Source organism: Lytechinus pictus, chromosome 17 (genome assembly GCF_037042905.1).
Source record: "Lytechinus pictus isolate F3 Inbred chromosome 17, Lp3.0, whole genome shotgun sequence".
Taxonomy (NCBI): Eukaryota; Metazoa; Echinodermata; class Echinoidea; order Temnopleuroida; family Toxopneustidae; genus Lytechinus; species Lytechinus pictus.
Window position 1 is genome coordinate 8,658,907 of NC_087261.1, and position 27,072 is coordinate 8,685,978.

General features: G+C 36.6%; 1 protein-coding gene across 1 annotated transcript; it reads right to left on the reverse strand.

Annotated features, from left to right (window-relative positions):
• Positions 1-237: 237 nt before the first annotated feature.
• On the reverse strand, positions 238-25,634 carry LOC129280365 (UDP-glucose 4-epimerase-like). The gene is made up of 8 exons (XM_064112189.1): positions 25,571-25,634; positions 24,473-24,588; positions 21,912-22,025; positions 13,159-13,338; positions 11,713-11,893; positions 9,453-9,616; positions 6,316-6,430; positions 238-4,026 (listed from the first exon to the last, which is right to left on the reverse strand). The coding sequence occupies exons 1-8, from the start codon at positions 25,632-25,634 to the stop codon at positions 3,980-3,982; spliced, it is 981 nt and encodes a 326-aa protein (XP_063968259.1). The 3' UTR covers positions 238-3,979.
• Positions 25,635-27,072: the final 1,438 nt, after the last annotated feature.

Genomic DNA, 27,072 nt, shown 5'->3' on the forward strand with positions numbered 1-27,072 from the left:
GAGAGCTTATTCAACAGTTTAAGGCGCGTGCGCAAATGCGTGAAATATACAACGCGTACAACAATGAAAGCAATGAAAGCAATGCGATGCGCAGCATAGAGCACTACTACGCTCCATGACGTCATAATGAACTACATGGAAGTCGCATGTCAACGACCAAAATATAAGTGATAATGGCAAAATGTGATAAGTATACTATGACTTTTTAAATCAAATTTCTCCCTCTTTTTCTTGGGGGGGGGGGGGGGAATGGGATAGATGATAATAAGTACAATACCAGAAATATTCCACTCATTAGGGCCAATATTCCACTCATCTGCGATTTGTGGAATATTTTCCAGAACTCTTGGAATATTTCTTGTATTCCATTCAGAGCCATCCAATATAATATAACTATTATACTGCATTATATATTTTTCTAATTGCCCAATACCTGTACAATATATTTTCGCTGCATTGACCAAGAAATATCTTGAAAACAAATAACTCAAAAATGAAATTCAGCATTACTCCCTGGCATCTTAAAGTTTGATTTAAGACAAAAATCAGACAATAGTACAGCGAGCCTGAACTCGGCACCAAGGAATGATAACGCGCTTCCTAAAATGAGGACAAAATGATTATCATATGCGAATGCGGAGCTACATAATGACACAAATACTCCTGAAAATAACATGGATATTGAAACTTCCCACATTGAATTATTGTAATTTTCACATTGCACAGAATCTTTGTTCTCCCGAAATTTCTCAAGTGATCTGGATATTATAGAATTCAGTAATATCTTTTTAAGTGAAACATTGGTCAAGTACCTTGAGCATAGTTCATTTTAACTATAATTACAGACATAATAATTATGTCGTTAATTTCTATAGTTCTCTAAAACCTAGAATTTTCTATACTGTATGAATCTTTACCTAGATCCCTCTCGTAATAGTCTATACATCACAATTTTTTTTAAGTGATAATAAATGAGTTTTATTCAGAGCTAGATATACACATAACTGACAAATGAAAGAACAGTATTTCTCGGTATCAATATATACTGAATATATCTTACTAAGCCATGGCACAGATTGTCCTGGTTAAATCACTGGTCCTTTACACAATGACCCATCCTTAAACAGGTCAACAAGTATGTCAAAGAAGTTTTTTTTTCACACATCTAAGGCTGCCTTATGTTACAACTCCTCATATTAAATTATTATCTTCTACATGGATAATCAAAAGCAAATAATACTGGCCATAATTTTGCCATGGTCTAACTCTGTACTGAATGTTTGGTATGCAGAAAATGTCACAATTTTGTTTACATTGCATGTTTTGTATGTTATACTCTGTAATTTTCCCAGGCTCTAAACTGTGAGGAAAATCTTTGTTACTATTCCCAGACAGTTGAGAATGAACTGTGATCCAATTGCGCATTTACGAGTTTTGCATCACGATTGGCTTTTCTTAGCACACAAATTCAGACCAGGCTACTGATATCTTGTAATTGATGTTCACAGATTGAGAATTGCAGCATTTGAGACATTTTTTTTAATATATACAAAACACATAGGAGGAAGCCCAAAAGATAAATGAAATTTCAAACTAGTCAATATCACATTGACCTGCGTGTAATCCTATACATAAGGATGCCAGTCAGTTTTACTAACCAGGGTCCCGTAACACAAAGGTTAGCGATTGATTGTACTCTTTGATTTTCATGATTGATTGTACATTGTAGTTAATGCAATCAATCGTAGAGAAATGTTCTACGATTGATTGCTAAGCTTTGTTACAGGCCCCTGGACTAAATAGAAGCTTATAAATAATGCCTTGTATATTCTGTTTAAAAACACCTTTGAAAAGCCTGAAATTCAAAGCTGTCAGGGCCTAAAATCAGGCGTGTGCCTGGAGACTGGCATCTCTGCATATACTGTAGCTCCCCTTGGACATGACTTCAACTACACAACTACTCCATAGCACATCATACAATAAAGAGGAAGACTTTCCCCAAAGACAGCATTCTCAAAGGACAACTTTACCAAAAGACAGTTTACCTGAAAACTTTGAGAGTTGGTCTAGGGGCGATGTCCTAGAACCCCCCCCCCCCCTAATTTCATTCAAACAAGATTACTTTCTGTAATTATATCCACAACTACATATACAGTTTGATCATAGGCCAATGTCATAAAGGGCATTTCCATAACATGGAAGAGACAAATTGTACATCCACTACCCATTTTTCTTGATAGTTACTTCCCTACATGACATGTTCAGGTCTAAAAGAAACATGTTGTATGAACTAGAGAACATAATTATATTAAAGACAAATCTGTCAGGAAGGTCCCACACGGTTATAGAATAGTCTGATGTACATATTGCATGAAATTGTCCCTTGTGTTTTCATTACCTAAATACAATTGTATATTCATTTAAAATTACTGAACTAAATCTATATACTAATTCCCTTTTGTTGCTAAATATCAACCCAAATACCATTATCTATATTTACATCATTTTCCCCTCCAATACTGAGTAAAAATACTGATGAGATTAGGGTGCTTAATACATGCACAATCCATCCTTCTGTAAACCATAACATGCATCTTGAAGATTGGGACTGTGAGGGGAAGATGATGTAGGTTCCTATCTTGGCACCCCTAATCATACAAGACTGCTTCCTCTCAATTTAAGATGAATACAAACAGAAAAAGCCAAAAAAAAAAAAAAAAATGGTTGGCGGTATTTCAATACTGTAGCACTGATACATTAGGTTAACTTAATCACACTTGGATTTCGAGTTATTAACGATTTCACCAAGTAGAAATCAGTTTAATCCCATGATGACTACAAGTAGTTCGATTTTGTTATGAAATGAGAATAGGAGAACATGAGAATACAATGATTTTGCAATGATTTATTTGGTACGTTATTTATGTCATGAATATTGAATACGGAAGATGAAAGCTGGCATGCCACATAAGGGTGAAATAATGTTCTTGTTATAGTCTGGAGTTAAACCAGGGGCCCATCTTACAAAGAGTTGCGATTGATCCACTCAATCGCAACTATGGAAAGCCAGCAAAGTCAACATATAAAATGCAAGTTTGTTCAAATTTTTTTTCTAGATATGAATATATATCCATTAATTCATTGATTTCTTGACAATTTGGTGTGTTGTCCTTTGTTTACAAGAGACATTGTGCGAATTTCCTGTAGAAAAAATTATGACCCTGATGGATTTCCATAGAGTTACGCTTGATTGGATCAATCGTAACTCTTTGTAAGACTGGGCCCTGGGGGGTGTTTCACAAAGAGTGTGAGTTACAGTTATGCTAAAATGTCAACATGCACGTTATTTAACGCTTAATCTGATTGATGGATGCATGGTAGTGCGTGTCTTGTGCGTACGATCTGACTCATGCCGTGATGCATCATATACTGCACGCAACTGAAGTTCAAGTGCGACTCTAAGGCCCTGTCACATCGATCCGTGCAAGCCTTGCGTGTGACTTGCGGGTAACTAATTTTGCTACCCGCAGAATGCTTGCATTGACAGTATCTTGCACGCAACTCACACGCAGAAGCGCACGCAAGTCGGATTTGCACACAGATAAGTTTTCAACATGCTCATAACACGGAACGGAACAATGCGACAGGTCCTTAAGTCACACTTAAATCTTTGTGAAACCACCCCCCTGTGTTCATTAATTATAATCCCACCTAAACTTTTACATGTATAAAGAGTAAAAGCACAACCGTAATACCCTAGAGATTAAAAAGGGTACGAGTTGCCTAACATGCTTCATTAAGCAGCGCAATCATTCCTTTGAATTAATCATGTAAGACAGTTGCCTGATATAGCAACAAATGACTGTCTGTTGGTGATAGATTGCACATGCTTCTTGAAACAGAAATACAATATGGCACGATGTCCTCTAATTAACTGCTACGTGGAAGCTGTTTATAAAGTACTATGTATGAAACCTATTTAATATCCGGTAGGATTGTTTGACTGCCACCTCCATAGATCTTCGCCTGTAGGTATGAAGAGAGAGAGAGGAGGGGGGGGAGGAGGGAGGGAAGGGGTGGGGAGCAAAAAATGGAAGGAAGGGAAGGTAGAGAGAGGAGGGAGAAGAGACAGCAGAAAAGAAGTGAAAGAAACATAGACAGAAGAGGGAAAGAAAGATATACATGTATAAAGATTATTGCTTGCATCTTTCACGTTTGCATTGATGAATACATTTCATTCAATTCAATTCAAATGTATTTCCACATCTGATTAAAACTCACAAGTACATATTCATATGAAGATATGTACGCAACAATAAACATTAAAACATTCAGTTGGAAATCATAATATGGAGGAAATGGACAAAGGCCTATCAAAGTTAATCCAAATAGTTGTGAATTGATATAATGAATCAAATCTTCCATTTCACCAGCACTGTAGAAATGCATTTTGTCTTAAAATCTACAGATTAAACCCATGTAATACTGGAATGGAAATCATAGATTGCAGTTAACAGGTTAATCCAGTCATTGATTTTGACAACATGTCCCAACAGCACACAAGGACACAAAGGTGACTAAATTCACACCTTTTCACTTCAAATGCCTCATCCACGCGACAATAAAATCATCCACATCTTCAATCAATTAGAAACCCAAGGTGATTTCATGATCAATGTTGACCTTTTGGTGTTAGTGTTACAACAGTGTTATATGTCAGCAAGGCATCAAATGAGGTTGGCCCTGTGATGAATCTCACTAGGTGTTTATAAGGTGCAGGAGCTATGGAAGGTAATCTGAATTGTGCTTCAAACACCAACACAAACACCAACATTAGCACCGACAATGCATTTGTGATCCGTATTGCACAATTAGTGCTACTAACCAGCACTACACCAAACTTGATAAGTGTAGGACCTATGGAAGGCAATCTAAATTGTGTTTTCAACACCAACACCAAGCTTATGTGTAAGAGCTATGTAAGGTAATCTAAATTGTGCTTCCAGCATGAACATCAATCTTAACCCTAAATCTCCCGGGGTATTTTGATTCTTGTCATTCCCGGGGGGGGGGGGCCATTATGGCCCCCCCTTAAGATCTCGGCCGCCAATCGCGCGAGCGACGCAAAAATTTGCACGCTGGTAGTGTGCGATGTAATCTACAAGGCTGTATGGTAAAATTTTCCAAAATAATGAAATTTTATTTTATATGAATTAATTATGCTAATTTATGCATAAATCATACTTTTTGCTCTAATTCACTAAATAAAGCTCCTAGAATGCTACTTTTTGGTAAAAATATTCTTTGTAGCATTCTTAACAATCACAATTAAAAAAAACTTCGGTTTGGAAATAAATTTCTTATGTATTTTATTGTTTTATGAATTTCTTATGTATTTCCTTGTTTTTTTACTTTTTGTTTTTTATTGTTTTTTCAATGGAAATCGTTCCAGACTTAATTCTGATCATAAACAATGCAAAATTGATTAAGTTTAATCAGTAAAAGTAGAAATAATGATACATTTATGAATTTTGGCTAAATACACAATTTGCATTGGATTTGTACATGAAATCACGTTTATGAGCAATTTTGGGTCCGACATGCACTTACATAATGTTGCGTAATATCGTAACCGCGTACCCGGGCGTCACAAATTTGGTTTCAAAATTTGCGTGAGACTTGAAAGCAAAAAGTCAGTGAGCGGCAAGGTAAAAAAAATTCGCGCAGCAGATATATCTCGAAAATTGTCGGGGGGGGGGGCCATTATGGCCCCCCCCGGGAGAATTAGGGTTAAAGATATACATGTAAGAGCCACAATGTATGTAAGGTAATCTAAATTGTGCTTCCAGCACCAATATCAAACTTGATTAGGTGTAGGAGCTACGGAAAGCAATATGAATTGTGCTTTCAACACCAACACCATCACCAAACTTGATTAGGTGTAGGAGCTATGTAATGGAAGGCAATCTAAATTGTGCTATCAACACCAACACTAATCCTGATTGAGTGTAGGAGCTACGGAAAGCAATATTATTGTGCTTTCAACACCAACACCATCACCAAACTTGACTTTGTGTAGGAGCTATGGAAGGCAATTTAAATTGTGCTCTCAACACCAACACCAAACTTGATAAGGTGTAAGAGCTATGGAAGGTAAGCTTAATTGTATTATCAATACCAACATGAAACTTGATTAGGTATAGGAGCTAACTCAGCTAAGTGATTCTGAACTGTGCTTCCAACACCAACTCTAGCACTAACACAAGCACCAACACTGCATTTGAGATCCCCATTGCGCAATAAAGTGCTACTTACACATCTCATCCAATCCTCTTTCAGCCTTCCAGTGTAATTCACTCTCTGCTAATGCTGAGTTAGCATACACTGAAGCTATATCCCCGTCTCTTCTTCCCGTCAATTCATATGGGAGCTGTAATATCAAATAAATGGAAAATGATTAAGTACTCATGGCGCTATTTTCTTCAGCAAAATATTGATCCACATTGCGCTACATTCATCCTAGTCAAGGAGAATGGGGACCTGGCAGGAATTTATGTCTTAATATAACAGAACACAATAATTCCACTTTTATATAGCACTTTAATATATTGGAATAACATCTATGGGCACTTTACTGAAATATCATTACCTGGGTCCTGTCTTACAAAGAGTTATGATTGATCCGATCAATCGTAACTCTATGGAAACTCAAGAAATATGCACAATGTCCTTTGTAAACAAAGAGAAGCACAGTGAATTCTTTAAAAAACAACTAATGCATGAATATACATTATAGACAGAAAATACTTTGAACAAACATGCATAATACAGTTGTACTTGTTGACGCTGCTGGCCGTCCATAGTTGCGATTGATCGGATCAATCGCAACCCTTTGTAAGACGGGGCCCAGGTCATTGGATTTCAGTTTTTTTGGTGTTGCAGATTTGACAATAAGGAAACTCTTCATCAAATCACAATCTGTTACAATAATGTTAAAGGAGAATGAAACCCTTGAAACCAGCTGAATCCATATCAAAGAGAAAAATCAAAGAAACATATTGTTGAAAGTTTGAGGAAGATTGAATGAATAATAAGAAAGTTATGAGCATTTGAATATTAAGATCACTAATGCCAAGTAGATCCTCCTATTGGCAATGCGACCAAGATCTGTGATGTCACACACGTACAACTCCCTCATTACTTTAGTACTTATTTCACTTATATTCTCACTTTTATAGAGTCTATCACAAGGTGAGGTGTTCTCTTTATGAGAGGACAAGTACAGAGGTTTCACAACATTATATCATTGATGAATCGTTTGTCATATGATTAGAATGAGCAAAAAGAGATGTTTTGGGGTATATTTTCAGTGTCCAAAAGGGGAGAGTTGTTTATCTGTGACATCATAGATCTTGGTCGCATTGCCAATGGGAGGATCTCCATAGCATTAGTGATCTCGACATTCAAATGCTCATAACTATTCTATTGCTAGTCATATTTTACTCAAAACTTTTGTTGATCGTATTCTTTGATTTTTCTGCTTTCACAAAAGCTAACTTGCTCCAAGAGTTTCATTTTCCTTTAATTATACACGACCAGGGAGAAATCAAATTTCATTATACATCATAAAATAAGAAAATTCAGATATTTCATACACTAACAAGGCAAAAGCGATTTTGTGTCTCGCCCACTTATGAAAATAACCAGAAATTTTGTGATTTGAAATGACTGGGATGGAATAACACTTGTCATAAGAGTCTTGCACGTAAACTTTAATGTTGACCTAAAAATGACCTTTGACCTTACCATGTGACCTCCGACTGCAGCATAACATGCAGGTCCCCTAAGTCCATCTACCATCCAAGTTTGGTTGAAAAGTGACGTACGGTTGCAGAGTTACATGTAGGTGTCATATGAGAGTCTTGCACGTTAACTTTAACGTTGACCTGAAAATGACCTTTGACCTTACCATGTGACCTCCGACTGCAGCATAACATGCAGGTCCTCCAAGTCCATCTACCATCCAAGTTTGGTTTGAAAATTGACATACGGTTGCAGAGTAAGGTGTCATAAGAGTCTTGCATGTAAACTTTAACATTGACCCGAAAATTACCTTTGACCTTACCATGTGACCTCCGACTGCAGCATAACATGCAGGTCCCCCAAGTTCATCTACCATCCAAGTTTGGTTGAAAAGTGACTAATGGTTGCGGAGTTAGGTGTCATAAGAGAGTCTTGCATGTAAACTTTAACGTTGACCTGAAGATGACCTTTGACCTTACCATGTGACCTCCGACTGCAGCATAACATGCAAGTCCCCCAAGTCCATCTACCATCCAAGTTTGGTTGAAAAGTGACTTACGGTTGTGGAGTTATGTGTCATATGGTTTGTGACGGAGGGATGACAGACAACGGACGACATTTGGATCCCTAATGAAATTTATGAAATTAAGTGAAGCTTTAACCCTAATTTCACTGGGCTATTTGAGACCAGGATATACCGTGGGGGGAGGGTTCCAATTTGATCCCCCTTCCGATCTCGTCCGCAGATTGCGAGGTCACCACAAAAATTAGCAAAAATTTGCATGGGCGTAGAGCCAGATGTAAACTACAAGACTGTATAGTAAAATTTTCAAAAAACAATTGCTTATATTTTTTACTTAATTAATTAGGCAAATAAGCATATGAAATTTGCCCTAAATGTGTTTTTTGTGATTTTTTTCCTTGAACTTACTTTATATAGCTATCACAGTGCTAATTTGGGGTGAAAATATCAATTTTTACTTTCAAACACATACCTACAAAAATTTGCCAAAACATATAATTTACTCCCTATGTATTTTACTGTGTTTTTAAATTCTTAGATATATTTCTGTTTTTTTTTAACCCTCGTTTTTTTTTCCATGAGCTTTGTCTGGGACACTTTGAGATCATAAATAGCACAAAATGAATCCATTTAAACCTGCAAAAGTAAAGATAATCATACATTTATGATTTCTTTTTAAACACAATTTTTATTAACTTTGTACGCAAAATCACATTTTGGAGAAATTTTGGGTCTGACATGCACTTACAAAATGTTGTGTAATTTCGGAACCACGTAATCAGGCATCGCAAATTTGGTCTCAAAAGACGTGCAAAACACTTAAAAGTAAATTGTCGGTGGATGGCGCGGTTATTTTTTTTTGTGCAGTGGCGTAGAGACAAAATTCATCAAGGAGGGGTCAAATAGACCCCCACCCCGTTAAATGAGGGTCAAAATGTCATCATTGTCTTAAGTTACATCCGATTTAGGAGAAAGTTTCACCATTAAGCATGTTTAATTAGATTGTTCTTTTTTTATTCAAATCTACTTTTTCATGGGTTGGATTTACCTTTTATTATACATGTAGAAATAAACAATGATTCATAGCTGATTCAGGTAACACATTGAAAATATACCAAAAATTTACCTCTTTTCCACATGCTTTACCCATAGCTTTGACCATATCCAGTACAGAGTATCCTTTCCCTGAGCCAAGGTTATAGACCTTTAGACCGCACCCCTCTAATGCTTTATTCACTGCAGCTACGTGGCCAGAGGCTAGATCTAATACATGGATGTAATCTCGTACACCTGCAAAGTAATGATTAAGAAGGGTCACATTATGCCAGAGCTGTCGATATTAATTATGAAAAAAATTATATTCTTTATTAACTTTTTTTATCCTGTTGATCACCATCAAAATGTACTACCACCATACATTGCACCAACATGACGTCACATTGGTCATCGTAATACCTGGGTACCGTAACACAAAGGTTAGCGATTAATCGTATGCTTGATTCTGACGATTGATTGTATATTGTAGTCAATGGAATCAATCGTAGAAAAATGTGTCTACGATCATTGCTAAGCCTTGTGTTACAGGCCACTTGCTACCACAAACGAGAAAAGCCTAAAATCCTATTTTACTTTGAAAATTTTGAAAAACAAACCAAAAATCAAATTTCTTACAATTTTCAACCTATTTCTGGCCCTGCGAAAAACCCTATCAAGTGTCCTTTCCCCTTAAAATCCTGGAAATAGGACAAAGTAGGACTACTTGGCAGCTCTGTTATTCAGTGTACCGATGATACTATCCCTTTGTATTGAAAATATCATTTCAAAATTAGATGGGGAATACTATAACATTAACCCCAACCCAACACCAAGTCCATTTTTCCCAATCCAAATCAAATTAAATTTTGTAAAAATAAAAAAAAAGGGGGAAAAAAAATGTTTCCTACTCTATATTGTCAATTACTCCTCAAAGTTCTTAATATGCAATGATTAAGAACTTGAGGAGTAATTGATAATAAAGAGTAGGAAGCATATGTATACATATTTCTTTTCTCTCTCTCTTCCTTTTTTTATTGTGCCTTGTGCACTCTGCAGAGTGGATTTAGTGCATCATAAATCCTATTTACTGTACATGTATTATTATTATATCAGTTAAAACAAAATTCAATGTGAGGATTTCAATGAGTCAAAAAAACCTGTTAGGTTGGATCGCCAAAACACCAGCGGAGCGTTTCATGACGGGACTTGTCAGACATGTTATCCGACAAGTCTTGTTTTATCTGAGTTACCATAGGAACTGGGCATCTCAGCCAATCAAAATCGAGGAAAGTTGTCAGATCTTGTCAACTTGACAGATGGAAAATGTTAATAAAACGCTCCAATGAGTCCTGTTTCATTAAGACTTGTTATGATATTCAACAGATCATTACTCAAATAGAAATACTCAAAAGTAAAAATATTAACTGGCTCCTCCCCGAGGAACATCAAATATATTGCCCTTAAGAGAACCATATATTGCTCCTCTTAACCCTCAATCTCCCGGGGTATTCTGATTCTTGTCATTCCCGGGGGGGGGGGGGGGGGGGCCATTATGGCCCCCCCTTAAGATCTCAGCCGTGGATTGCGCGATCACAACGAAAATTTGCATGATGGTAGAGAATGACGTAATCTACGCAGTTGCATTGGTAAATTTTACTGAATTCATATATTTTTATTTTATATGAATTAATTATGCTAATTTATTCATGAAATCATACTTTTTGCTCTGATTCACTAAATAAAGCTCCTAGAATGCTATTTTTTGGTGAAAATATTCTTTATAGCATTCCTAACAATTGTGAATGAAAAAAATTCTGGTACCAAGACCGATTTCTTATGTATTTTATTGTTTTTTAAATTTCTTATGTATTTCTTTGTTTTTTAACTTTTTGTTTTTTATTGTTTTTTCAATGGAAATCGTTCCAGACTTAATTCTAATCATAAACAAGGCAAATTAATTAAGTTTGATCATTAAAAGTAGAAATAATGATACATTTATGAATTTTGGCCAAATACACAATTTGCATTGGATTTGTACATGAAATCACGTTTATGAGCAATTTTGGGTCTGACATGCACTTACATAATGTTGCGTAATGTAGTAACCGCGTACCCGGGCGTCACAAATTTGGTCTCAAAATTTGCGCGAGACTTGAAAGTAAAAAGTCAGTGAGCGGCGAGGTCAAAAAATTTTGCGCAGCAGATATATCGCTAAAATTGTCGAGGGGGGGGGGGGCCATAATGGCCCCCCCCCGGGAGAATTAGGGTTAAGACTCGGGCCAATATGATTCTGTTGCAGGCAATACAGTCGATGTTCCCCTCAAGGCCAGACAATATAATATAAACATTACCTGTGCCATCAGGTGTATCATAGTCTGTGCCAAAGACTTTCACACATTCTCTCCTTCCTACAGCTACTTGAGAGACGAAAGGCATGAGATTGTTGGGTATTCCCTGAGGATTCTCACCAATAAGACCTGACTTGTGAGAACCAACGGGGTTGAAGTAACGTAATATCACTATATTCCATTCCTGTGAGAGGAAAACATTAGATAAGCACTGTTAAATTCTGCATACTAAGAATCTTGCTTTAGGATTGGTCAAAAGTCCAGTGCTAAAGGGTAGTTTCCCCATCAATCCTCACTCGCAGTGATGGAAATGTTGTGTTTTGCTGATCTTTTTATCCCATAGGGTCATAGAGCGTTATGAATTACTTCGAGTACGTGCAAAATAAAGAGATCATTGCCACTCAATTTTTTGTTCCATCATTCTCCATCACCTGCAGTGACGATCGCGTAAGGTCCAGATGCGGGCGTGCAGCATACATACGCGCTAGCAGTAAAACTTGAAAGTGCATTGCATGTCGATTGTTTTATTGTGACGGTAATTATTCCTTGTGATGTCACAATAAATCTTGATGGAGCAAGATCTAGATGCTTGCGCACAGTTTACATACGCGCTAGCATTAAAACGAGCTTAATCGTCTCTATGGATTTTTTTTCAAAGGAAACCTTGATTCCAAATTCTCTTGTAGAAATGTATTGCTATTGGTTTCTTCGTTTATAGTGGTGTCCGATGTTGAATATAAAGCATGTAATCACCTCTTGATTTCAGGTTGACGAAGCAAACTATCACTTCCTTGGCAAGCTGGATGTACTCACTATCTTTGCTCAGCTTCGTTTTTGAAAGATAGCTACATCCAGCTTGCTTCGAAAGTGATAATTTGCCCATCACCTTCACCAACGTTGATTATTTGCTTATCACTTAATAGGTTCATGTGATTGGTGTGAGGACATGAGAATACCTTCATTTCTTCACAATCATGACAGTTTATCTGTTTTGGGGTGAGCCTTCACTTGGGAGGCTGCAAGCTTCATCGGACCTTCGTCGTAGATGGCACAACAAGAGTGTTAGAATGGGATCATATGTAAAAGAGAGCACTTACTGTCCTCTCAGTGCTTTTATATGAAGGCAAGTGAAGAAGAATCCTTTGCAATTGGCTTTCTCACAATAACATTCTTCTAAGAATATATAAACAAATTCAAAAGCCCGATGGGAAATATATAAAACTACATGTACCCACTTGAATAGGTTGGTAAGGGCACAAATACTTGGGTAAGCGCAGAATTCAGTAGTGAATGGGTTAAAACGGAACAAAGATAAGAATAATACTCAATTGACCTAACCTTTTCAGCTTTAGCTAGGTCTGTTAGAATCTCTTCAATAAAGAATTTGGTCTTGCCGTAAGGGTTAGTGATCCAACAACAAAGATAAGAATAATATTCAATTGACCTAACCTTTTCAGCCTTAGCTAGGTCTATTAGAATCTCTTCAATAAAGAATTTGGTCTTGCCGTAAGGGTTAGTGATCCCACGCCCTACGTGATGCTTCTCATCTATTGGGAGATAGTCCGGCGGGCCATAAACCGTCGCTGAACTCGAAAATATCATGTTGTAACAGCCGAACTCTTTCATCACCTGAACAAAAATGAAATGTCAAGGAAATATCGAGTAAGAATAGATACATGTACATGATATAAATTCTAAATCTATACAATATACATATGGCCATACAATATACATATGGCCATGCATTTCAATTGCATTCCAATTCTAATACGCCATGCTATCGTCGGAGACGGACGTCTAAATCAGCGGCTCCTGTAGCCGATTTTTTTTTTTTTTTTTCTAACACGGATATTTTAAACGGTCAGTCATAATTTTTCATCAACTTTTGCCTTTATTTTACTAACTGGGACATAATATCTACGCTTTTGGTCATCACAAGTTCTCTAAGCTGTAAATTTGTTGTCTCATCACTCAAAATGCCTCCTCCCGGTCCTGCTACCAGATCTAAGACCACACCCTCTTCTCAGAGTAAAGCCGTAGGGTCTAGCGAACCTGCCCATGCCAACCCGTCTGCTACCGCACCTCCATCGGCTCAAATTGAACCTACGCTTGCGGATGTGTACCGCTCTGTTAAGGAGTCTTCTGCTGGTGTTTGCGTGAAATTAGAAGCCTTGACTAGAGAAGTAACCTCTATCAAATCTAAATTGGAAGATGTTGAAGCTTCGGTCACTTCTAATTCTGATAGAATCATCGATCTTGAGCAACGGAAGTTACCCGGGTTGGAAGAGAAAATGGCCCTAGAAATCTCCCAGCTGAAAGTGAAGTTACTAGAAATGGAGATCTACAATCGGCGTTCTAATCTTCTGTTTTATGGATTACCAGAGGATCGAGATGAAAACATCTATGATTTGCTACGGGAGGTATTCATACACCTCGGTATTCGTAACGAAGTCGCAGAGAACATCGCTCTGGTAAATGCTCATCGTCTACCCCGTCGTGATGTCGCCAGCGCTAACCAGCCCCGCCAAAAGCCGTCATCGCTAAATTCGTGTATATGCGGGATCGAAACCTAGTTCTCACTGCTTACGAAAATCGCTCGCGGCGCCCACCACCTGCAGTCAACCAACATGATGCCAGAGCTCTCGACACACCCCCGCAGCGTACCCAGTGGGCGCGTCTTTCGGTCCGTACAGATCTTCCCCCCGAGATGAAAGCTCGTAGGAGTCTACTCGCAAAGTCGGCCTACAAGCTCAGAAAGGATAAAGGCTTGTCTACAAAAATCTCTGTAGTTGGAACGAAAGTCGTTTTGCTATGGAAAGAGAAAAACACCAGAGAATGGAAAAGCTTCACTGAGTGAGTTTTTGTCTAGCTACATGTACATCATCTACTTGCTATTTCATTATCATGTCTTCTTAAAACAACTCGCAACTTCCATTGTAAACCACGTATGATTAATAATTGTTGCCTGATGTTAATTAACTTTACTCTTGTTTTTCTCCATTCAACCAGAAGCTACTTATAACTCACCTTGAATTATGACTACTTTTTATATACGATATATATTTGTTCATTTCTAACGTGAACGTTGTTCACATGTTTTCCACTATGTCAATGATCGTCAATCTGTTTAAATACTTCAGTGTAATATTTGAGTGCCTATAATGCATTTTGTGTGTTTATAATATAGACACATTGACTTTTTAATAGCAGAGATGTTTTTTTCTGTCTGATGTTATCAATATAAACATTTTGGTCTCTTTTGGCCTGAAAATAACTCATATATCTCAGTCTATCAATGGCTTTACATTTACAATCTAACTGCTTTTGGAAAATTGTTCTGGAGTGTAAGGTTTAATCCTATATTAATATTTTAGCTATTCAACTCCTATGGTTATCTGCCATGCTCGCCGATACATTTTCGGGCAAATCCTTAAATACCGATCATTCGGTTTGTTGTTTTTGGGCTTGTCATCGTCTCTAGCTGAGGCTATCTACCACATAGCATTTATTCATAAAATTATGTAACTTATACACATGTTATTTGAGTATCTTGCATTTTCTATATTGCTTGATTCGTTGCTAGCAGGAGATAGGTCTTTTTGCTTGCCGAAAATGTTCGGCTCTCCAATTTGTCTTGCTTACAGATAGGCCTTGCTTGCCGAAATTCTTTGGCTCACCAAGTTATTATGTTTGGCTCTCTGAGCCTGTCATATACTCACTGTTTACTCGCCCCCCCCCCCTTTTTTCTTTCTTCTTATACCAATTATAGCTGTATCTCATAAAGATGTTCATATGTTCAAATATGTTCAAATATAATTCTTACTACTGTTTTATCTAAATTGAGAAGCTTTTAGGATCTTGTAGGGCCTATACCTGGGTTTTTCATTTTTGTACTTGCATGATTTTCCCAATACTTAGTTTATATTATTGCCTGTATAAAAGCTTCCTTCATAATGCTTCAATACTTCATAATAACTTACAACAGTTTGACCATTTCGTTGCCTACAATGATTTGGAACCCTTATTTTGGCAATCAATGGTCAGTGATTTTTACACTGCGAATTTGGCATAATTCTTTTAAACACCAAGTTTTGCTTGTAAAATGGAACTTCAATTAACTTGATTAATGCTCTTGGAAGTGATAGGCCCGGTATACATAACGATTTTCTCACAAGCAATAACAGTACTTATTCCTCCCTCATATATAGCTTGTTATAGAAGTAATCAGGAAAATTGTTATAGAATTTGACTTCTCAATATAACTTCAATTTTATGTCGTGAGGTATATCTTCAGTATTTGTATTTTCTGATTATCTGGTAATCGCGAATCAAATATTTTCATATATAGTGTGATATTTTGCATTTTTATGCAACAGCTGCATTATTGTTAAAGTTTCATTTTTCTAAAATCACTTTGTGGTTTTATCCCATTCTTTTCCTCTTCCAAGTTTATTTGCACAAATATCTCTTCTCCTAGATCTGTGACCATGACACCCTTATGATGTCTATACGTATCGTAATACTGAATACTATGTCAAAGATGTATAACTAGATTGGAAAAAATATCTTTTCTCAACTAGCTATGATTTTGTTCTTTAGATTTCTGTGTTTTCTATTCTCTTTTTGACCGTACTTATACAATAATTTGGCTGCAAATCTGCTGATTTATTTGCAATACAATGCTCAGGACAACATTTTCTGTGCATGAATTGTTAATATTGACTTTATCTGAATATACTTTCATTACTTTGGATGTTTCATCCAACATAATTGCCGTTTTTGCATGGCTTTACATGTATTTGGTATTATTGTTCAGTCAGTGCGTCTTAAAGTGTATTTTCTCTCTACATGTATTTTGTGTCTTAATGAAATTGCCATTCTTATTACTTCTTGGTCTGAAATCAATTCAATTCTACAGCATTTATATGTTAATCACTCTTTATCGCATTTCGTTGTATTATTACTGCCTTACACAGTCTTTTCTTCTTGATGGTTGCTCGACAGTCTTAAAGAGTTCGTCTTTTGATAGTCAATTTCAATCACCTCCACACATTCCTTTCTACATTTGTTATTTCATTGTATATGGGTAATGAGTATATTGATGTAAATGACCGTGGCGATCTCCCACGGTATTTAAACCTCCAAACACCTGATCTTATATTTGACTTAGATTCCAACGATGTACCCTTGCACAAATTATCGTCCAGATACTTTTCAGTTGACAACGTCATCAGTAACTCATTGAAATCAAAGGACGAACTCTTTCTTATGCACCATAATGTGAGAAGTCTCAATAGGAATGTGGATCACTTTCATTCTCTTATTCATCAACTCAATTATGGTTACTGTGTTCTTGGTTTATCTGAGACCTGGTTGAATGATTTTCAATACTCTCTTGTTTCTATTGATGGGTTTACCTTTTATTCTAATAACAGAGAACATAAAAGAGGAGGAGGGGTCGGGTTTTACGTGTCTAATAATTTAAATGTCAGAGAACTAAAAGAGCTAAATAAAATGTCTGATGTTATTGAATGTATTTTTATTCAAATTGAAATGCCTGACAAGAAGCAAATGGTTGTTGGTGAAATATACAGGCCCCCTAAAGGTAACACTCAAGATTTTTTGGATTGTGTCCAAAACTTACTGTCGTCTCCTGTTCTTAACAACAAGAATGTCTTTCTTATGGGAGACTTCAATCTAGATTTATTGCATTGTAACACTGTTTCTTCTTGCCAGGAATTTCTTAATGTCATGTTATCTAACTCTTTTATACCCTCAATTACCAAACCAACTAGAATTACAGACTCGTCGTCAACTTTGATAGATAATATTTTTGTAAATAGTTTATCTCGTACATCATCTGGAATTTTGGTGTCTGATTTGTCAGACCATTTCCCTATTTTTCTTGAGGTGTTTTTCGGGAGAGATAACAATAAATCTGCATCAATTAGTGTTCGAGACATTTCAGAAGAAAATTTGAATAGATTTAGGGAGGGATTAAATGAGATCGACTGGAGTGTCATCTATAACAGTCAAGACTCGGATATTTGTTTTGACAAATTCTTGGATCTTTTTAAGTCTACTTATAACACTACAATCCCCCTTAAGAAGTTTTCCCGCTCCACATATAAAAAGACACCCAGACTCCCCTGGATCTCTAAATCTCTCCTTAAGTCTATCAACCGTAAAAACAATTTATTTTGCAAATATAAGAAACAGCCCAATAATGATAAACTTAAAAGGAAATATATTCGATATCGTAATGTACTGACAACTTCCCTACGTCTTGCCAAAAAAAATGTATTTTTCTGACCAATTTAACAAGTACAAGAACGATATTTCGAGTACGTGAAGAGTGATAAACAAGGTCTTACGATCAAACAAAAAGTCCGAACCAACAAAAGAAATCTCACACAACGGGAAAATTATCGAAGATCCTACTGAAATAGCCGAGTTGTATAACGATTACTTTGTTCAAATTGGTACTAACCTCTCAATGAATATCCCTGAACCTGATAGAGAATTTACATCTTTTTTAAAAAATCCTAATCCGCAATCTATTTTCCTTACCCCTATACTTGAATACGAAGTTAAAGATATTGTAAATAATTTAAAATGTAATAAGAGTCCTGGTAGTGATGGTATAACAAATTTCCTTTTGAAAAAGGTAATTAATGAAATACTCTCACCTTTGACATATATTTTTAATCTATCATTAATAAATGGCGTTGTTCCTTGTAATATGAAAGTAGCAAAAGTTATACCCGTTTTTAAAAAAGATGATAAACGAGAAGTTTGCAACTATCGTCCAATTTCACTTCTCACTTCCCTTTCAAAGTTACTAGAAAAGATAATGTACTCACGCTTAATCAAATTTTTAACCGACTGTCAGATATTATGTGATTCTCAGTTTGGTTTCAGGAAAAAACATTCTACTGTTCATGCTTTACTTTCTTTTATTGATAAGGTGGCATGTGCCGTCGATAAGTCACTGCACACTGTTGGTATATTCCTGGACCTTTCCAAGGCCTTCGACACGATCAATCATGATATATTGTTATATAAATTATCACATTATGGTATTCGTGGGAAGGCCTTGGATTGGTTCAGGAGCTACCTCAGTTCTCGTAAACAATTTGTTTCTTATACAGGTATAAATTCTAGTTTGAAATCAATATCTTGCGGAGTACCCCAAGGATCACTCCTTGGTCCCTTACTTTTCATTCTTTACATGAATGATTTTTAAAATTCTTCCAATATTTTGTCATTTATTTTGTTTGCTGATGGTTCTAATATTTTTCTGTCTCACCGTGACCCACATACACTACTTAATATTTTAAATACAGAACTTCAATCAGTTCAGTCTTGGATTAGAGCTAACAAGTTGTCACTTAATGTTAAGAAAACCAATTTTATGATTTTTAGTAATTCTCTTAAAAGTTTACCTGGTCAAGTAGTCATGGATAATGTAAATTTATTACAGGTTGAATCCACCAAATTTCTTGGGCTCTATATCGATCATGATTTGTCTTGGAAGTGTCACATTAATTACTTGTGTAAATTGACTTCTAGAAGTATCGGTATTTTAAGCAAGCTAAAATTCTTTTTTCCTGATTATATACTATTAAACTTTAATATGACTCTCATTTCATCACGACTAAATTATGGTATATTAGCTTGGGGTAATACAAACAAGACGGTACTAGAAATGTTATTTAAATTACAAAAGCGGGCTATTAGGTTGATTAACCAATCTGACTTTTATGCACACACAAATCCATTATTTATAAAAAATAAAATCCTGAAAATTCATGATCTTTACGACTTTCATTTGGGTACATTCATGTTTCAACTCTCAAAAGATGATCTACCGGAAATTTTCTCTTCCTTGTTTCAAAGAAACGACCTCATCCATTCTTATCCAACCCGCCAAAGGGACTCATTTCACCTTCCACGTACTCGAACGTTATTTGCTCAAAGAACAATTGTATTTGAAGGACCAAGGTTTTGGAATCATCTTCCAAACGAAATATCTAGCTGTTTATCCTTAAGTATGTTTAAATGTAAACTGAAATCATTTCTTTTGTCCAGTTATGGACCCCCTTAAGACGCACTGGCTGAATATATATAATGTATTTCATTTGTACCTTTTTAAAGGTATACTGCCTAGTTTGAATTTTTTTCATTCTTCGCTCACCCCCCCCCCCTTTCTATTTCACATTTGTCCACTTTCCCTCTCATTCTTTACCCCGCGATTTTCCGCTAATCTTTGGCTTTTCCTTTGTAGTCTGATTATCTTTTTGTGTTCGATCTCCTTGATTACTAATTTCATAATTACTTTAAGGAACCTGCAGACATTACAAGCTCTGCTTTTTATGCAGGTTCCTTCATATTTCACTATATTTACTGCTATTATACATGTTATATTTTGTATTTTGTATGTAATCAAATGTATTTCTAAATTTTATTATGTTATTATTTTGCTATCTTGTGAAGTATGAAAATAAATTCAATTCAATTCAATTCAATAGTGTTACGATGGTGCAACTATGGGTATAAACATGATAATAACTTTTAAAATATTTACTCTATTCTTACAAAAAGTATCCTATTTTCAGAAAGGGAATCTCTTACAGTTAAAAAATAACACAAAATATATTAACCCTAAAAGGACTGGGCTCTTTGAGATGTATTGAGGACTGGAGGGGGCCATGATGGCCCCCCTTCTGATCTCGGCCGCCGTTCGCGCGATCGCGCCAAAATTTGGCACGCATTCTTTTCCACGTAAACTACGAGCCAGTAAAAAAAAAAAATTCTGAAAACAATTACTTTTAATTCATTATAAATAAAATATGCAAATTTATTCGTGAAAAACATATTGGACACCAAATTTCACTTCAGATTTTCTTTTTTTTTCCAGATGTCATCTTTTTAATCTAATTAAAAGGTTTCCACAAAGAAAAATTGCAAAAGTGAATTTTTTCCTTATGTATGTCTTTGTTTTTTCAATTTCTTATGTATTTCTATGTTTTTTCATCTTTTGTTTTTCATTGTTTTTTCACTGGAAATTATTACAGACCATTTACCAACTAAATTAAACCCTAAATTAAGCAGACCAATTAGAATGAAAAATAATCACCCTTTTATGAATTTTATCTCCCATAGACTTTGTACACAAAGTATAAAAATGAGCCATTTTCGGCATGACATTGTCTCGTAAAAAGTCACGTGGCGTCGTGATGCTATACCCGTATGTTGCCAATTTGGTCTCAAAAGTTGCGCGAGACTTCAGAAGAAAAAGTCATAAAATTTTGCGGCATCTTTTTTTTTCGTTTCGGAAATATCGTGCAAAGTGTCGAGGGGGGGCCACCATGCCCCCCCCCCCCCCCCCGTCCTTTTTGGGTTAAGGTAGGGTGAAATGCTCACATCTTATGAATGAAAATGCTACACTTTTGAGGACCCCCAATAAACTTTGTTTTGAATACCCATACTTTTGTTCTATTTGCCTGTACCATAAATATATAATTTTGGTTTTGCTCATATTATTCTTTTTACATGATAAATAACTCAAAGCGATTTGTTTATCTATTTGAGCACATTTTAATATCAGTATGCAAATTTATGTAAATTTTGAAAATAAAACACATGACATTTCAATCACTTTTTGTTACAATCATTATTAATCAATAAATCTATGAGGTATATATGGGTGTATTGTTAACCCCCAAAAGACGGGTTATTTTGACGCCTGAGAAGATGAGAAGATGGGGAAGGGGGGGGGGTCTTATTTAGCAGTAATGACTCAGGACTAATAATGAATGTCCAAGAATTTATGCTAAAGTCACATTGGCAAATTATACTCCAAACCGACTGATTGAATGTCATTGGAAATATCACAAAATTTTGTTTGTCTGGAGTTTGTTTCATTGTTTCACTGGCGAGATACAGGGGTGGGGGGTGACCAGAATGTAAGAAAGGGGGTTGACAAGAAAGTAAGGGAGGGGGTTGACAAGAATGTGGGGGAGGAGGCTGACCATGTACAAAAATCAGTCAGATGGTATTTTTTAAAATTTTCGTACAGTTTTTGAAAAAAAAAGCGGGGGAGACTGAAGGGGGAGGTGGGGGGGCTTAGGCCTCTCAGCCCCAAGTCCCCCCCACATCTCGGTTCTGCAGCCCCTGTGATGGAGCATTAGTTTACTTACTTCTAAAAGGCATATCGTTCCTCCTACATTGCAGTTGTAATATTCAATAGGCATAGTGATGGATTCACCAACAGCCTTTAGCCCTGCAGTATGGATTACATGGGTGAATGAATGCTGTAATGAGAGGAAGGAAAAGAGAAGGGGAGAGAGATAGAGAGAGGGGGGGGGGGTAATGGGGAGAGGGTGAGGGATAAAGAGAATAAGTACGAGGGTGGGAAAGACAGAGAGGCAGAGTGAAGGGTACAAAGGGAGAATCAGAGAGAGAGATATAGAGAGAGGGGGGGGTAATGGGGAGAGGGTGAGGGATAAAGAGAATAAGTACGAGGGTGGGAAAGACAGAGAGGCAGAGTGAAAGGTACAAAGGGAGAAACAGAGAGAGAGGGGGGGGGAGGGGAGAGATAAAGAGAGAGAGGGTCAGAGAGCATGTAATCATAGTTATTACAATTCCAATTAGAAAAAAAAACAAGAATGAATGTTTGACAGCATCAGTAATATTTGCATTTTAATACCTGATTAAACATTGTACAATGGATTTACATTTTCAATTAAAAAGTAACTAAAAAGGTGATGTAATTTTTCCTGTGACACCGTATTTGAGCAAGGTGTTCAGTGCATGGTGTTGTGTTTCAGTTGAGTCAGATTTTACATTACTGATGCTATTAGTATTAAGAAAAAACACTTTTCTTGGCTCAGTTTTACATGTTTACATGTATGCAATATTAACAACTGAATGGCAAAACATTGATAACCTTAATCTCATTAAAAAAGGTGGATAACTGTGTGTGGTACATACATGTGTGTAATTTAATCAATTGAATTTATCAGAAAATGAGGCCGACACTAGTGCTGGATTAATTGTAGACGGACATCAAGTTGGTTTCAAATGGAAAGTTTATCCAAACAATGAGTTGATTTGAATGAAAACCTCATCAAAATCAGACGTAAAATAAGACTGTTAATGATATTTCACGGTTTTGCTTGATTTCAGAAAACAGTTTTTAATTATGCATGCTCTGGTGGGTATGGTATGCAATAAGTGACCTGATGGTATTACCAACACACCATTTGCTTTGTTTTTTATTACACACTATGAAACATGAAATATCTACAGTGTATACTTTTTGCCTCAATACATGTATATAACTGTGAAACAAAATTTGAGTCTTAGACCCCTTTACACCGGATTTCCTAGGTAGTCTCAGGGCACCTTGAGATCAGTCTCGGGCAGGTTTCTAATCCGGTGTGAAAGCACAAACCAACCCGAGACATCTTCTGAGCAAACCATCTCGGACCACCTCACGATGTGTTCAGAGACCGATCTCGGGGTGCCCCCAGACTGCTTTGGATTCGGTGTAAACGCAAACCTGCCCGAGACTGGTCCGAGACAGGTTCGCTTGATGCGCTACACGTGGTACGATTATCCAAACAACAAACACAGCGCACGCTTGACGCCCTGCCAAACCTATCTTGGACAGCTTTGGTATAAAGTCGGTGTAAACGCACAGAAAGCTGTCTCGGGGCGCCCCGCGACTCGTTACGATTCCGGTGTAATAAGGGGTACAAATTTTAGGTCAAATTTTTTTGGAAACCAGTCTCAAAGGGCCCCGAGACTGGCCTCGGGTAGGAAATCCGGTGTAACAGGGGTCTATGTTGATGTTGGATAGCCAATGCTTCTCAATTGCAAAATCTGCAAAAATATAATATTCTATATTTCATATAATAAAACAAAAGAAATTGTGACTGTATGACACAATCGGCTCTGTCATATGCATATCACCAGGTTGTGCCTATCTCTTTCATGAAAAAATAGTAAATGACTTTCTCATTTTACAACGATTTTTAAATCATTAAATGGGAAGCTCATCCTGACAAATTTTTTTTTTAATACCAGAAAAAAAAATATTGGTGAAGGTTTGGGGGAATCCATTAAAGATTAAGAAAATTATTTGAATTTCAAGCTTTTGATTTGTGACGTCATAAACAAGTTCTCAGCTGGCCCATGTAATGTATTGAATAAACTATGCATAAATTCCAATTTTCAAATGGTTCATAATGACTAAAAATTTCTTCTTTCAAGAGCGCATGTGAAATAATCTGTCTGTTGATTCAAGTACAATAAGACTCATTTATATCTGTTTGAAAAAATGACATTTCATCAATATTTTTCATTCACGACACATGGGAACTACTCGCATGTGTTGTCCCAAATAAAATAAAAACCTTCAGCAATAGTTTTCATTATTTTCACAATGAACTTTTTGTCTGTGTTAACTTCCTCTTTGATTTCCAGGATTAAACTTCTTTGATTTTTCTCCGTCATAGATCCATTTTTTGCAGGGATAGACTTTCCCTTTAAAAATCAGAAAAACAAGAAAATCAAAATGAAGGTTTGACAAACTCCACTGTTTTCCTTTTTGTGATGACACATGTGAACAGTTACTATAAATTCCACAAATTTGCTATTTTTATGATTAAAAAAAAAATGCTATTACGAAGCATGTATGAAAGAAGACAGGTGTCTTATTTCATATTGAATGCAAGTTACCACACACTAATTTTACCTGTTTAAAGATATTTTGAAGAACTGCTTTATCTCGTATATCTCCTTCATAGAATGCAACTTGTTTCCCTGTAATACGTTCTATTCTTAGCAATACCTCTGGTTTGCTACCTGACCCTAGAATATACAAAAAAGAAAAGAAGATTGTAAACACCTTGATTCAAGCAGGAGAAATGAGCTCAAAGATAAACTACATACAGTGTAGTCATACTGTATATGACAAAAATATATCAGACAGATGAACAGAAACACCAGAACACCACTCTTTTAAAACAAACTACCGGTATTTGAAAATGAGAGGGTACATGTTGATATAGATGAAAAAGTTAAAGTTGGGTGCCACTGTTATTGTGAAGTCATACATGTATACATGTACATGTATATTTAAACATCTATAGTTAAATTTGAATAAAAACATACATTTCTGACTAAAATTGTTTTAAAAAAGGGGGGAAAATAGAGACCAGTTGCAGCCAGCTGACTATCTCATTTAAAGTTGAATTAAGAAGGGGGTGAGTTTCCATAAATATAGGTTCTACATACAATATATAGTATATATAAGTTGTTCAAACACATAGCATGTCACAATAATCCTCTGCCTTCTCAATATTTTGCTTTGAAAGTCTATGAAATTAGCCACCTGTCAGAGCCCGAGAGACGAGTGTACAGAAAAGTCACTCGGAGTGTGACGTCACCGGGGGGAATTTAGTATAAGAGGTGCCTGAATGTCATACAGAAATGCTATGCAGAGAGAGAAAGATATTTTACAATTTTTTTTCAAAGCAACTCAAATCAAACAAATAGGACTGATATGTACAAATCTTTACTTTCCCTGTATAAAAAACAGTATGAATAACCACCATGAACTCTTCAATCATGATGTAAGATAGCAAACAGTGAGTTATTGAATGATATTTTCACTATTTCTCATTTATTTTATCACGATGTTCAATCAAGTGAGTAGCTGGAAAGTAATTCCGGCGGCTAGCTCAGCGCGCGCTGAACGCATAATACTAGTACACACAACACCCAGGCATTGAGTGTACTGTTATGGTCTGGTATGTCGACTTAGTTCATGGCCGTGCAGTGATCCCCTGACGTTTTTTCTTCTTTTCTTTTGTCTTTGACTCCACTTTTATATCCTCTGGATCATTTCCACTCATAGCTCATTCCACAGAACAATCTTGAACCAAACGTATAGTATTCTTTCTCGGCCTTCTGAGTTGTTTTCTATATTTAATTACGCTAGGGGTCACCGTCACACATACAAACGCAATTCGGAAGTGAGTTGAAGACAGAAAGATATATAGTAATTAGTATACATCTCTATGGTTGAAGACAACAAGAACGGTATGGTAGCTCGACAGCTAGCTGCGCCGGAGCGGGCGGCCGGTCGGCACAAAGCAATTCCGCAACCAACTGTGTTTTTTTGCAAGAGCCGCGTCACACGCGGATAAATATGTCATAATAACACGTCTGCTACGTTATCGACTGGTGAGAAGATCTCGATCAAATTTCATATTATTCACCTTGAAATTATTCCTTTAGGGTCTATGGTATCATTCTGAGGGAATTCACATATTTGGAATAATAGTACGGCCACAAATATTTTAATCATTTCCTCTTTGCAAGTTCTATGGCTCGCAGATACAACTTCAACTGCAGTTATTCCATATGAAGGAGTACGTGCATAGTACACAAAACGGCACTGCCTTGTTTACTTCACCGGGACCGAATACCCCCCGGTGACGTCACACTCAAAGAACACCCGTCTCGGTAGGCATTGCAGGAGCGAACTCAGGGAAAATGGGTAGGGATAAATCGTTCAAATTCACTATTTTGAAAAAGAAAATGGGGGGTCGAATCACCTATTAGTGTTTGGGGGGTTGTAAGGTTGCTATTAATGTAAATATCTCAATATTTGGAATCGTCTTCTTAATTCAACTTTAAGATAGCTTAGGATGTAAAATGTATGTCAATGCCTCCAGTGAACAACTCAGATGGGAAGATGGATGAAAGTTAATCAGAAAAAAAAATGGGGAGAGAGAGAGACAGACAGATAGACAGACCGACAAGGGGAAAGGGGAAGAGTAGAGAGTCAGAGCGCATGAGTGTACGGGGATCGTAGAGAGGTTAGTCTGCTGTGCAAACCCTTCACTCCAGTAAAGGGTCTGAATTGCAGCCTACTCATGCCTTGTGGACTGAAGGGCCTAAACAGCAAGTTTTTTATGTGCTAGTCTTTGCATGGAGACACACTTGTTGATCAATGTTTCAATCAGGGTCTGTGCCTGCAGACGACAGGGAGGTTGCTCATGGATGGACATGGTGTACGTGTCCAAAAAATGTTGAATAAAAATAAAGGTTGTATTTCCGACACAATGTGTCAAACCATTTGAAAAGTTTTTTTTTCAGTTCTAGTTTTGACATTATAAAGGAAAATGGTTACCTTTCATTTTACAGGGGGACTTTTTAAATCTGATCACCATCTATATGCTGTTTAGGGGTAGAATGTGATGCCAAGAATTACATGGGAATAATGCCATTTAGGGTCCACTTTTGAGGTGCTTGATGGGCATGGGTAACATTTCAGTCCGTGACACA

What these genes read in the sequence shown, in the direction of transcription:
- LOC129280365 (XM_064112189.1), bottom strand. Translation starts at nt 25,634, where the DNA reads ATGAGTGGAAATGATCCAGAGGATATAAAAGTGGAGTCAAAGACAAAA. An exon ending in AAAAGAAAAGAAGAAAAAAC is followed by an intron (nt 24,589 to 25,570) that starts GTCAGGGGATCA and finishes TGTATATTCTAG; the next exon opens with GGTCAGGTAGCAAACCAGAG. An exon ending in TGATACACCTGATGGCACAG is followed by an intron (nt 9,617 to 11,712) that starts GTAATGTTTATA and finishes ATTACTTTGCAG; the next exon opens with GTGTACGAGATTACATCCAT.